The sequence below is a fragment of the Brachyhypopomus gauderio genome, chromosome 12 (assembly GCF_052324685.1).
Source record: "Brachyhypopomus gauderio isolate BG-103 chromosome 12, BGAUD_0.2, whole genome shotgun sequence".
NCBI classification, from domain to species: Eukaryota; Metazoa; Chordata; class Actinopteri; order Gymnotiformes; family Hypopomidae; genus Brachyhypopomus; species Brachyhypopomus gauderio.
In genome coordinates this window covers 16,756,863-16,771,850 of record NC_135222.1, presented here as the reverse complement: position 1 = coordinate 16,771,850, position 14,988 = coordinate 16,756,863, and the positions used below count along the sequence as shown (strand labels likewise).

Below are 14,988 nucleotides of genomic sequence, written 5' to 3'. Positions count from 1 at the left end.
GTGTGTGAACCCTAAATATAGCCGCAAGCGGCGATTGGCGGGTTCACACACCAATAGGCATTTTGGCCTCAATAGGCAAAAGGAAGCCCAAAAGGTCCTTTAGACCTAAAAGTGAAAAAAAAAGCTGTTTGGGTTTGGCCAGTGTGTGCTCTACAGATGTAGAGTGTGATGACATCTGTGTGTGTCAGAAAGGGAGACACAAAAATAGCACATCTGGCTATGGCTGCATCTATGTGAACAGTATAGGAAGGCCTGCACTTGTCTATACATGATTGGGCCTGTATATTACTGACAGAGAGAGATTGAGGGAGCCAGAGACTATGCTTAGTTAATTCACTCCTTGTACACGTAGCACGCCTAACATGACTGCCTGTGTATTCAAAGTATGAATGTAGTCTGCAAAGCCTGGCATGACTGACATGACTGGCATTACTGACATAACTGATATGACTGGCATGACTGGAATGACATCACTGGCATGACGAACAAAATTAACATGACTGATATGACTGACATAACTGGCATGACTGTAATGATTTGAAGATTTGACTGACATGACTGGACTGACATGACTGATATGACTGACATGACTTACATGACTGGCAGAACATGACTGGCATCACTGACATGACTGATATAACTGACATGACTGGACTGGCATGTCTGATATGACTGACATCACTGGTATGACTGACATATACTATACATATACTATAGATATGCATACAAACTATACATACATTTAGGTAGAAGTGTGTGTGTGTGTGTGTGTGTGTGTGTGTGTGTGTGTGTGTGTGTGTGTGGTAGTATATGTATTCAAACTATGACAACATATACTAATACATACATACATAAGTATACATAGAAACTATACATACATATAGGTATAAAGGTGTGTGTGTCTGTGTTTGTGTGAGAGAGAGACAAAAAAGAAGCCAAATATCAGTTTGTATAAGCATGTGTTAGTCACTGAGATATGGGTGGGTATGGCTAGGGAAGTGTCAATTGTGAATGCTATAGGAAGGCCTGCTTGTGCCTGTATGTGTGTGTGCCTGGTTAATAGACACAGAGAGATCTAGGTAGCCAGAGCAATGTTTACTTAGGGCACAGAGATGGGAGGGGGAATGTGGGTGAGAGTGTGAGAGAGACTGAGAGTGTGAGTTTCAGCTTGCGTGCGTGTGAGAAGGAGAAGGTGACAGAGGGACTTTACATGCATTCTTATGCATTGTATATAATACTGCACTGTAGAGCCATACGATAACCGATTTAGATGAAACTTGACAAATTTGTTCAGGATGGGATTCTGAATGGGCTTGTGCATTTTGGTCAGAATTGGGTAAAATATGAAAGAGCTTTAAGAATATGAATATTATATGTATCGATGCTGTCCATTAAAAAAATATTTAGCAGGTATAAGTGTCCTCAAATCCAAAATCTTTGGATTGTTTTTTGATTTCACACTCTGTAGAGTATTATAAGACTTTGCTTGACATGATAGTATGAAAATCCTAGGAGGAGTATGAAAAGTGATGATTTCAAACTATTATTAACTGTAAATAAACTGTGCATTTTTTAATAGGACATGTAATGGGAAAGTTGTTCGCACTACTGCAAGGAATCAAAAGAGTCCAATTGCATGTTCCCAAGTGGAATTATGTAGGGGATACACTTGCTTTTTGTGCAATAGCGCCCCCCAGTGGCCAATCGACACCTGGCTGGATTATGTCATAGGGGGCGTGCACTTGTCCACACCCAAGAGGTTTCGTGCAGATCGACCAATGGTAAGCCTGTCAAACGCGTGCCGATCACTGATTGGCCGATTACGTCAGCCATTTTGGAAGTATGGAGTGTCTGCTTTAGGACCTGGTTCCCAGAGGCCCATAGATGATGTCTGCCAAGTTTCATGTGGATCGGCCAATCTGAGTGCATGGGGCAAATTTTTGCATGTTATAGCGCCCCCTAGCAGGTGAGGTATGGCAACCTCTGCAAGCTGCCCTAGACCCTCACAGGGAAGCTGTCTGTGAAGTGCCATCTCATTACATGCAAGTTTTCTTAAGTTAGAGCTCCATATGCGCAAAATTTACTATTGAATTTACGCCCCCTCATTTGATTGGCTTATACTGACTAGGTAGTGAAGAAATTAGCATTTTTGTTGGATACATTTTAAAGTTCAGACTCTTCTGAACGTTTTGATACCACATATGTGCATGTATGTGAAAAATCCAGGGACTAGTTCGCGCTCAAAGATGTGTGTGATTTTGCACATTATGCAAATTAACTCGAAATCTAAGTGGGCGGAGCTTAATGGTTGTATATTAATTGTCCTATTGAATTTAGTCAAGGAATGTATAGGAACTGGAATTTTGGTTCTAGGACTTACGGTGTAGGAGATATGGACAAAAAGTCAATATGGTCTGCTATAGCGCCACCATCAGGCCAATTTGGGTCCCTGTATGGGAATCTGGTCCTTGGAGTTAACTGAACCTTTTTGCCAAGTTTGGGGTTTCTAGGCATTACGGTCTAGGCTGCACAATACGTTTTAGGTCAAAAAATGGGACAAAGAATAATAAAGAAATATAGCCGCAAGCGGCAATTACGGGGTCCAAGCTGAGGTTTGGCAAGATTTTGCACCCACTGGCACAACATTATGTAAAGCTTTATGAAATGTACATGAAAGTATATGAAGCACGTTCGTGAATGAAGTACCTGCTCAAAAAACAGAATCTAAATGGCAGCTTTTTAAACTTATGGTGGAATACTGCCCATCGTGGGATTCGAACCCCCGTTGTCCACGTGCATTGTGGCTGGGAGCACATTGCTCTACCCATTGAGCTAATGGGTCTGACTGGATTACAGGCTCAACTCTAACTCTTTTGAGGAAAAGAATGACCTTTGATCTGCATGCATGTTCAGCATAGAAAATGAAAATATTCACAGTACAACCATTTGTGGATGGATTTGGCACAAACTTGGCAGATATCACCTCAGTGGTCTTCTGAATGTGTCTGTCCATTTTCATAACAATCAGACATTATATAGGGGAGTTTTTGAAATATGCAGTTCATATGTCATGACGGTACCATTGTGATGCATATGAAAAATATTAAATTGCAAGAATCTTAGAATTTGTTCCACCAGTTTTGTATTTCACATGCTGCTGGATATTATAATATGTGATTTGAGGTGATGGAGTGACAATCCTAGGACTAGTATGAAAAGTGTAAATTATATGTATTGGATTATACACAAAAATCTGTACTTTTTTGCAAAGCACTTGCAATTACAAAGTTGTTAGTGATTTTGCATAGAATCATATGAGATCATGATTGTCCTTCTACATGAAAGCATGTAGGAGTAATTCAGGAATTTCTAGTATAGCGCCACCTAGTGGTGCAATTCCCGTCATACTTTGATATGTATTAGAGGGTGTGTAGATGAACATAATATGTGAGTTTCATGTTGATTGGCATATGATAAGCTTGTGAAAGGTGTACTGAAAGCTGATTGGTCGATAGCGGCGGCCATATTGGACATATGATGGTGCAGGTCAAGGACCTGTGTCATAGGTGCATATAGATGATGCGTACCAAGTTTGGAGTTATTTGGACAATTGGTGTGGGCAGGAGAGTTTTTTGGCCGTTATAGCGCCACCTAGGTGTGCATGTCTGCCAAAATGTATGTGCCGGTCTAGACACCCAATAGGTACATGTGTGTGAAATTTGGAGTGAATACATGAAAGTATGCCTGAGATACAGCAGAATATGTGGATTTTTGGCGAAGGAATTTTCTACGCTTGACTTCTGATGCATGTGGCCACGCCCATGTGCAGAAATGTGCACTTTGGCTCCATAACAATTAAAGTTCAGACTCTTCTGAACGCATGGATACCACATATGTGCATGTATGTGAAAAATCCAGGGACTAGTACGCGCTCAAAAATGTGTGCAAATTTGCATATTATGCAAATTAGCTCGACATGTAAGGGGCGGAGCATATAGCTTCAATGGAACTTTTTTTAGATGAGCTCATGCCTGATCAGATGCAGTTTGAATTTTATCTCTAGGACATACGGTGTAGGAGAAACACCTGTGTAAACTTTTTCATGCGTTTTTGTGCGCTATAGCGCCACCTATGGTCGGATCGGGCTGGCGTGTTGCGCCTGAGTAGCGGAGAGGAGTACTACAAGTTGGCCAAAGGAGAAGTCTGTAGGACTTACGGTTTAGGCTGCACGACGCGTTTTAGCGGAGAAAAAGAATAATAATAATAATAAATATAGCCGCAAGCGGCGATTACGGGGTCCAAGCTGAGGTTTGGCAAGATTTTGCACCCACTGGCACAACATTATGTAAAGCTTTATGAAATGTACATGAAAGTATATGAAGCACGTTTGTGAATGAAGTACCTGCTCAAAAAACAGAATCTAAATGGCAGCTTTTTAAACTTATGGTGGAATACTGCCCAACATGGGATTTGAACCCCCGTTGTCCACGTGCATTGTGGCTGGGAGCACATTGCTCTACCCATTGAGCTAATGGGTCTGACTGGAATAGGCTCAACTCTAACTCTTTTGAGGAAAAGAATGACCTTTGATCTGCATGCATGTTCAGCATAGAAAATGAAAATATTCACAGTACAACCATTTGTGGATGGATTTGGCACAAACTTGGCAGATATCACCTCAGTGGTCTTCTGAATGTGTCTGTCCATTTTCATAACAATCAGACATTATATAGGGGAGTTTTTGAAATATGCAGTTCATATGTCATGACGGTACCATTGTGATGCATATGAAAAATATTAAATTGCAAGAATCTTAGAATTTGTTCCACCAGTTTTGTATTTCACATGCTGCTGGATATTATAATATGTGATTTGAGGTGATGGAGTGAAAATCCTAGGACTAGTATGAAAAGTGTAAATTATATGTATTGGATTATACACAAAAATCTGTACTTTTTTGCAAAGCACTTGCAATTACAAAGTTGTTAGTGATTTTGCATAGAATCATATGAGATCATGATTGTCCTTCTACATGAAAGCATGTAGGAGTAATTCAGGAATTTCTAGTATAGCGCCACCTAGTGGTGCAATTCCCGTCATACTTTGATATGTATTAGAGGGTGTGTAGATGAACATAATATGTGAGTTTCATGTTAATTGGCATATGATAAGCTTGTGAAAGGTGTACTGAAAGCTGATTGGTCGATAGCGGCGGCCATATTGGACATATGATGATGCAGGTCAAGGACCTGTGTCATAGGTGCATATAGATGATGCGTACCAAGTTTGGAGTTATTTGGCCAATCGGTGTGGGCAGGAGAGTTTTTTGGCCGTTATAGCGCCACCTAGGTGTGCATGTCTGCCAAAATGTATGTGCCGGTCTAGACACCCAATAGGTACATGTGTGTGAAATTTGGAGTGAATACATGAAAGTATGCCTGAGATACAGCAGAATATGTGGATTTTTGGCGAAGGAATTTTCTACGCTTGACTTCTGATGCATGTGGCCACGCCCATGTGCAGAAATGTGCACTTTGGCTCCATAACAATTAAAGTTCAGACTCTTCTGAACGCATGGATACCACATATGTGCATGTATGTGAAAAATCCAGGGACTAGTACGCGCTCAAAAATGTGTGCGTATTTGCATATTATGCAAATTAGCTCGACATGTAAGGGGCGGAGCATATAGCTTCAATGGAACTTTTTTTAGATGAGCTCATGCCTGATCAGATGCAGTTTGAATTTTATCTCTAGGACATACGGTTTAGGAGAAACACCTGTGTAAACTTTTTCAAGCGATTTTGTGCGCTATAGCGCCACCTATGGTCGGATCGGGCTGGCGTGTTGCGCCTGAGTAGCGGAGAGGAGTACTACAAGTTGGCCAAAGGAGAAGTCTGTAGGACTTACGGTTTAGGCTGTACGACGCGTTTTAGCGGAGAAAAAGAATAATAATAATAATAATAATAATAATAATAATAATCAGAACAATTACAATAGGGTTCCAGCACCGCTGGTGCTTGGACCCCTAATAATAATAATAATAATCAGAACAATTACAATAGGGTTCCAGCACCGCTGGTGCTTGGACCCCTAAATATAGCCGCAAGCGGCGATTGGCGGGTTCACACACAAATAGGCATATTTTGGCCTCAATAGGCAAAAGGAAGCCCAAAAGGTCCTTTAGACCTAAAAGTGAAAAGAAGCTGTTTGGGTTTGGCCAGTGTGTGCTCTACAGATAGTGTGTGATGACATCTGCGTGTGTCAGAAAGGGAGACACAGAAATAGCACATCTGGCTAGGGCTGCATCTATGTGAACAATATAGGAAGGCCTATATTGTGTCTATACATGATTGGGCCTGTATATTACAGACAGAGAGAGATTGAGGGTGCCAGAGACTATGCTTTGTTAATTCACTCCTTGCACACCTTGCACGCCTAACATGACTGCCCGTGTATTCAAAGTATGAATGTAGTCTGCAAAGCCTGGCATTACATGACTGACATGACTGGCATGACTGACATAACTGATATGACTGAAATGACATCACTGGCATGATGAACAAAAGTAATATGACTGATATGACTGACATAACTGGAATGAGTGACATGACTGGCATGACTGTAATGACATGACTGATATGACTGACATGACTTATGTCTGACATGACTGGACTGACATGACTGATATGACTGGACTGAAATGACTGACATGACTGGACTGACATGACTGTTATGACTGGACAGATATGCATACAAACTATACATACATTTAGGTAGAAGTGTGTGTGTGTGTGTGTGTGTGTGTGTGTGTGTGTGGTAGTGTATGTACTGAAACTATGACAACATATACTAATACATACATACATAAGTATACATAGAAACTATACTTACTTAGGGCACAGAGATGGGAGGGGGAATGTGGGTGAGAGTGTGAGAGAGACTGAGAGTGTGAGTTTCAGCTTGCGTGCGTGTGAGAAGGAGAAGGTGACAGAGGGACTTTACATGCATTCTTATGCATTGTATATAATACTGCACTGTAGAGCCATACGATAACCGATTTAGATGAAACTTGACAAATTTGTTCAGGATGGGATTCTGAATGGGCTTGTGCATTTTGGTCAGAATTGGGTAAAATATGAAAGAGCTTTAAGAATATGAATATTATATGTATCGATGCTGTCCATTAAAAAAATATTTAGCAGGTATAAGTGTCCTCAAATTCAAAATCTTTGGATTGTTTTTTGATTTCACACTCTGTAGAGTATTATAAGACTTTGCTTGACATGATAGTATGAAAATCCTAGGAGGAGTATGAAAAATGATGATTTCAAACTATTATTAACTGTAAATAAACTGTGCATTTTTTAATAGGACATGTAATGGGAAAGTTGTTCGCACTACTGCAAGGAATCAAAAGAGTCCAATTGCATGTTCCCAAGTGGAATTATGTAGGGGATACACTTGCTTTTTTTGCAATAGCGCCCCCCAGTGGCCAATCGACACCCGGCTGGATTATGTCATAGGGGGCGTGCACTTGTTCACACCCAAGAGGTTTCGTGCAGATCGACCAATGGTAAGCCTGTCAAACGTGTGCCGATCACTGATTGGCCGATTACGTCAGCCATTTTGGAAGTATGGCATGTCTGCTTTAGGACCTGGTTTCCAGAGGCCCATAGATGATGTCTGTCAAGTTTCATGTGGATCGGCCAATCTGAGTGCATGGGGCAAATTTTTGCATGTTATAGCGCCCCCTAGCAGGTGAGGTATGGCAACCACTGCGAGCTGCCCCAGACCCTCACACGGAAGCTGTCTGTGAAGTGCCATCTCATTACATGCAAGTTTTCTTAAGTTAGAGTTCCATATGTGCAAAATTTACTATTGAATTTACGCCCCCTCATTTGATTGGCTTATACTGACTAGGTAGTGAAGAAATTAGCATTTTTGTTGGATACATTTTAAAGTTCAGACTCTTCTGAACGTTTTGATACCACATATGTGCACGTATGTGAAAAATCCAGGGACTAGTTCGCGCTCAAAGATGTGTGTGATTTTGCACATTATGCAAATTAACTCGAAATCTAAGTGGGCGGAGCTTAATGGTTGTATATTAATTGTCCTATTGGATTTAGTCAAGGAATGCATAGGAACTGGAATTTTGGTTCTAGGACCTACGGTGTAGGAGATATGGACAAAAAGTCAATATGGTCTGCTATAGCGCCACCATCAGGCCAATTTGGGGTCCCTGTATGGGAATCTGGTCCTTGGAGGTAACTGAACCTTTTTGCCAAGATTGGGTTTTCTAGGCATTACGGTCTAGGCTGCACGATGCATTTTATGTCAAAAAATGGGCAAAAGAATAAGAAAAATAAGAAAAATACCAGCAATTACAATAGGGTTCCCACACTATGTGTGTGTGAACCCTAAAAACTCGAGCAATTACAATAGGGTTCCCACACTATGTGTGTGAACCCTAATTATATGTCTGGAGCAAAATTCTTCACAGATGTGACTACCTGAGAATCACAGAGCTGCAGGTTCATATTAGGAATATGTAAGAATGACTGTGTAATAGTGAGACATGTAGAGGTCACTGAAATAGTCTGAGTGATTAAGTGAGTGAGTGAGTGTATAAGAGTGAGTGTGTGTAAGTATGTGAGTGGGAGTGATTGAATAAATATGTATCTGTCTCAGAGGAAGGAACTGACAAAGACGTTTCAAACTGCAGGAATCTGAGAAGCAGAGACAAGCTTAATCAATATCAAAGCCACAAGGTCAGAAGCAATCTTGGGTTTTTGATATAAATAAATGCTCAGTACTAAAAAAAGACCAGTATCACTGATAGAATTTTTTATTTTCTAAAATCAATGAGAAGTAAAAAAAAAATCTATGAGAAGTTTGTAGAGTATTAATCATTAGTGTTAGTGTAAAGTACTTTATATGTTTTATGTTTTTGAAACAAAACCTTACAGTGTAGCTAGTAATAGTTCAGGGTTAACATTCAGTATAGCCCACTGGTGCGATTATAGACAGCGTCACCATGACAACCGCATGATGGAACAGGGCTGCTTGACCTGTGTGAGAAGCTGCCATGTGTGACCAGAAGTGCTTAGAGAAAACATCACCCTTCATCTTTCATCCATCACCTTCCTCTCTGTTCATCATTCCTCTTTGTTTATCTACCATGACTATTCTCCATTCATATATACTTCTGCATTAGTTTCTGAAAGAACGTGCCTGGGTTCTCACTCAGATTTTTCTCATTCAGTCACTCAAGTTCCTGACTATTCCCATCGAACAGACTTTATTTTGGCATTGGTTCAAAATTTCAGATTGTACACATGCTGAGTATTGGTATATCGGGCGAGTCCAAACGAAAGGGTTGTGTTCACCGGAGACATGTCGGCGTCTCATAAATATTGCAGCAGCTTTTCGTGGCAGGCTGTGATTACAACCCTTTATGTATCAGCCCTTGGTGCAGACTGATGGTCCTTACCATGACTCATCTCTTGTGATGGCTAATGTGTATTGATGGAGTGCAGATCGAATGCATCCTGGCACATGCTCGAAGTGCTTCAGATGATTTAATGTCATGGTGAGAGTGTCTGGATTACGCATGAAGTGACTTTAAAAATATGGGCCACATCATGCATGTTTGTCTAAATAATCCAGTGTTATTATTTTGCGGATAAAAGTGACACCTCAGGGTAAAAGAACAGCACAACTGATTATAGTTATGATGACTGTACTGTCTGCCACCTGATGTCCAGATCCAGAGTGAAGAGTCATTACAGCTTAACTGTTTGTTGAGGGAAAAGGCCATAGAGTTTTATACATATACCTTTATACCTATAGAGTTTTATACTCTGCTAGTTCTATTGTAACTAACGCAATGGTAGAACAATAGACTGATGGATAGAATGATAGAATAGATAGAACGATGAATACTTACTTTCTTACGTACTTACTTTATTAATCCAGAGGGGAAACTGATGGTAAGTAAACAATAAGTTGAAATAATTGTAAATCTTAAGAATCTTGTGCTGTGTGATTTGCAAATCACAAATATTTTTAGTTACTGTATTTAACCTTGCTCCACCTATGTACAACCGGGGCGTGTCTACAATAGAGGTGTGTCGGCCCACCAGATGTCGCTGTGAGACAGTACTTGACAACGTAACAAATAATACACATTTTCTTCAAAAGTAATATTGTTGCACTTTTTTACAAACAACAGCATCACTATCCGATACATTGCAAACATCTTTCTGTACCTGCTACATATAGGCCAGTATGTCTCTAGCAGTCTCCGTTTGCCGAGCTTGGGACTGGCCTGTCAACGTTCATTTAAACAAGTGAGCAGTTGAAAACGCTGTGTACATGTTCAACGCACTTCCAATTATGAGCTGTGGGGCACAGTCATGTTGAAACCATGCTGAGAGAATCCAGAAAGAAGTTAATATTTCATTTTTGATACCATACCATTTTGTTTCAGGATAGTTAGATACCTGTGTTAGCCACTCGTGATGATTTGCCCAGTGCTAACAAATAACATAATATAGTTTAATTCGACATAACTTTGTTTTGGATAATTTCTTACTCATTTATTCCTTCAATTATATTACAGTTGTGGTCTGGCTCCTAGATAGGGTTGTTATTTCTGTTATTGGTGATGTCACTCGTATGTTGGCCTCCACTTCTGTACATCAACTTGTGTGTTTGTGATTTATTTCTATTGGTGAGGTGCGTTTGTGTTTGGATTCATTGAGCCAGCAAGTTTGTGTGTAGTTTCACCAACGAGTCAGATAGTCACCAGGCTTTCTGTGCCAGAGACAGCACTGCATACAACCACTTAAAAATAATGATTCCCCACCACTGTCTTTGTGTTTGCAGTTATGTTACCAGCACAAGGTGGGAGTCCTGTTCTGTCAGGCAGGCCAGAGCACTGAGGAGGAGATGTACAACAACGAAAGTGGCAGTGCGGCATTTCAGGAGTTCCTGGATCTGCTTGGGCAAAGAGTTCGTCTGAAGGGATTTACGAAGTACAGGGCGCAGCTTGATAATACAAGTAGGTGGCAGAACAACTAAACATAAAGCTGTGTCACACTACAATACACGTCACATGTTGGCCTTGATATGTGATTAATATATTTGGCTTATTTAAATATAAAGACTGCTACATTTTCTTGTTTAGTGTATTGTATGTTCTCTAAGGTAAGTGTAAGCGTTTAAGTGTAAATGGGGTTTAACCGAATCGGATGAGTCATTGCTTAATTGCAAAATGCTTAAGTCCCATAAAGAAAACTGAAGCAGCCGTATTTTCACAGAGCTACTGATACAAGAGAGTCATACTGGAATTTATTTGGTAGTTTTGCACAAAATGTATCACCTGCTCACAGGAGCTGTTCTTTGCTATTGCAGTGGATTCCACAGGCACTCACTCTGTCTACACGACCTATAAAAACTATGAAATAATGTTCCATGTCTCTACGATGCTGCCCTACACTCCCCACAACAGGCAGCAGGTGAGTGTTGCTCTGCAGTGTTTGTAGTTAGCTTCATATCATGCAGTATTTTGCAGGACTAGAAGCTCTTGACTGTACTGCATGTGGAGGCTTCCTGCTGTCCTGTTCAGTGGCACAGGCTTTAGTGCACACTACAGTCATCACCCTCATTAAATGTTGTTTTGTATTATTTGTATTATTGAGAGACTAATAGAATGAAATTATGCCAAGAGACGTGTTTGTGATTCCTTGAGCAGACTGTGGTGTTGTGGCAATAGAATAGGTTTAAAGTCCTTAATGTTGGGGACAATACAGAGTGTGTAGGAGACCTGAGGGGGGAGAACACACGCACACACATACACTCACACACACATACACTCGCACGCACATACTCACTCTCTCACACACACACACACACACACACACACACACTAAACCTGCACACACACTTCATTAATTATTTTAGGCTTCTTGGCATTAAAACAAACACCTCACCATTTGCATAGATACATTTATTCTCTCTTTCCATCTGGTGCCCGCAGAATAATTATTTATTTATTATGATTATTATATTATTTCATATTGTGATTGTCATATGCCTTGTAGTATATTAAAGTGTCTCTTGATGTGACCTGGTTAACATTTCCTGGTATTTCTTGACCTTACTTCTGTCTTTTGGTTTTTCTGAATGCTGTGAGTCATTAGTCCACCAACAGGCCACTCTGGAACATTCTGGAAAACATCTGCAATGTCTGGATTAGGCAGCATGCTTGTAGGACACAGTAGTTTATTTATTAGAAGGTTTATATGCATATTAGTCTTCCAAGAGCAGGTATTTGGTGTTGAATCTCCATCCTTAGGACAAAATAATTATGGGCCTGTACTGTGTCACATCTCCAGCTGCTGAGGAAGAGGCACATTGGAAACGACATTGTCACCATCATTTTCCAGGAGCCAGGAGCCCTGCCCTTCACCCCCAAAAACATCCACTCCCACTTCCAACATGTCTTCATCATCGTTAAAGTACACGATCCCTGCACCGAACATGTGTGTTACAGGTGAGCACAGATGTAGCATGGAGGTAGCACATGTGTTCACACACACACACACATATGTACATGTTTCAACACAATGCAGACTGAAACCCTCCACTTACACTAACATTTTTTTTCATTGCTCCCCCTCAGGATTATATACACTCTATGTAAAAAACAGGCTAACCCTACCTGTACCAGATCTGAGCCTACACTGTACATGATCCAATTTTACGAATGAGATTTTTTGTCTTAAAGGGAAAAACACATGGTAATCATCAGATATTAGCTTTCTGTAACACGGTGAGGGTTAGAAGATAAGCCTGAAGATAATTCAGGCCATGTTTACTCAGTGATGCACTTGTGCAGTTTATGACACACAGTTGAGCCAAGCTGATGGCCATCTCTGATCAAAATTGCCCTCATCATTATACCATGTCGCTGACTGCATGTAGAGATTTCAGAATATGACAGGCTTAAGCGAAACTGAAAATTGAAGCACTTTCTAAAAGTGCTTTTCTATGGAGCTAAAACGCGGCCATAAGTATTTGAATCTGAAGATTGTATATTTGAATTATATTTATATTAATTTAATAAACTTGAAATATTTAATGGCGTAATTCATAAATTAGAATTTTAACAATGTTTTTTTATGTTTTGAACTTGCGAGATTTGCTGAATTGAATTTTAGTTCTCTTTCATCCAAATATAAAGAACTTTGGATGCACTTACCTCGCAGGGATTCATTAGTTTTCTCTGCCACAAACGCGACTGAGCAAATACTTCACCGCCACAGACATGAACGAGAATGAGGCAGCGCTGTGATTGGTTAAATGCGTTCGATTGCTCTAAAAGGTTTACTTTTTCTGAGATCCTGTATGTTTCATTGCAGGTCTGAATCCATATTTCTGAGTTTTGAATCGGAGCGATTTGTATTTAAGAATCTGATTTTTTTTTTATGTGAAAAATGCAAGTTGAATCTTGAAATGTATTTTTGTTCCAACAGCAAATTTTACCATCTCACAAGTTCAAAACATAAAGAAGCATTGTTAAAATTCAAATTTATGAACTGCGCCATTAAATATTTCAAGTTTATTAAATGTAATGTAAATATAATTCAAATATACAAAATTCAGATTCAAATACTTATGGCGGCGTTTTAGCTCCATGCTTTTCTAAGAGACTCACATGCGTTCCCATGTGAGTAGTGTTAATTGTGCTACATTATTGCATGCATATATATAAATATGAAAGTGAATTCATTTAGTGATTCATTCAACAGTGTTGCAGTTGCCAGATCAATGGACATACCAGCATTTGGTCCTCCCATTCCAAAGGAGGTGATGTTTCCAAAATCGGCAGTGTTCCGGGATTTCCTGCTAACCAAGATAATCAATGGTGAGAATGCTGCACAAAAGTCTGAGAAGTTCCATGCCATGGCCACCCGCACCCATCAGGAGTACCTAAAGGACCTGGTAGAGAACTTTGCGAGTGCTGTTCCAGTGGACTCAACAGGAGCCAAGTTCAGCTTCATAACACTGGGTTCAAAGAAGAAGGAACGCGTTCGGCCACGAGTCAACGCTCACCTCGGCAGCACCGGCGCCATCACGTGGGCAGTAATGGCCCCTGACTGCAACCTGTCCATGGACGTTAGCTGTCTCCTGGCCATCTCCAGTGATTTTGTGGTGCTGATTGAGGAATCATCCAAGGAGGTGGTGTTCAACTGCTCTTGCAGAGATGTGATTGGCTGGAGCTTGTCCCCAGCAGGGGGCAAAGTCAAGCTGTTCTATGACCGTGGGGACTGTGTAGTGTTCTCTGTCCAAGATGGCTGTGCAGAGGAGGTCCGTGAAATCACACAGCGACTTAACGTGAGTTCAAGCATTTATTCTTCTATGTGTTCAAACTGAACTGATTGTGCCTCACCTGGTAGAGCTGATAGAACACACCGCTCACAGCACCAAGGTCATGGTTTGATTGAAATGAGCCCCTAGTAAGAAATAGTAAGAATTGGTGAGGGCTTTGAGTTTTTTATATATATTTTAAATTGTTGTTTTAATTGAACTGTTAATCCTGCTTTGAATATGTTGGGTAACTGAAGTTTCTGTTAATGTTGTTCTGTCTGTAGATGGTCACTAGAGGCTGTGAGACTCTAGAAATGGTTCTGCGCAGGAACGCTCTGGGTCAGCTGGGCTTCCATGTCAACTTTGAGGGCGTGGTGGCTGACGTGGAGCCTTTCGGCTTCGCTTGGCAGGCGGGACTCCGCCCCTGCAGCCGACTGGTGGAGATCTGCAAGGTCGCCGTGGTGACACTATCCCACGAGCAAATGATTGACCTGCTGCGCACATCCAGCACTGTCTGTGTGGTGATTCTTCCCCCTCATGAGGATGGAACGCCTAGAAGGTAATGTGTGTTTTTCAGCAAATGCTACAAAATGTTTACAGAAGCATATT

At 40.7% G+C, this 14,988-nt stretch overlaps 1 protein-coding gene across 4 annotated transcripts in view; it reads left to right on the top strand.

The window, feature by feature from the left end:
- sipa1l2 (signal-induced proliferation-associated 1 like 2) overlaps positions 1 to 14,988 on the top strand; it is a 72,172-nt gene that overhangs the window by 37,930 nt on the left and 19,254 nt on the right. For all 4 annotated transcript variants that reach the window (XM_077023322.1, XM_077023321.1, XM_077023320.1 and 1 more), the window contains exons 5-9: positions 10,894 to 11,068; positions 11,422 to 11,525; positions 12,405 to 12,562; positions 13,821 to 14,406; positions 14,664 to 14,938. In XM_077023322.1, the coding sequence (XP_076879437.1) occupies positions 10,894 to 11,068; positions 11,422 to 11,525; positions 12,405 to 12,562; positions 13,821 to 14,406; positions 14,664 to 14,938 (1,298 nt within the window). The remainder of the gene's footprint in view (positions 1 to 10,893; positions 11,069 to 11,421; positions 11,526 to 12,404; positions 12,563 to 13,820; positions 14,407 to 14,663; positions 14,939 to 14,988) is intronic.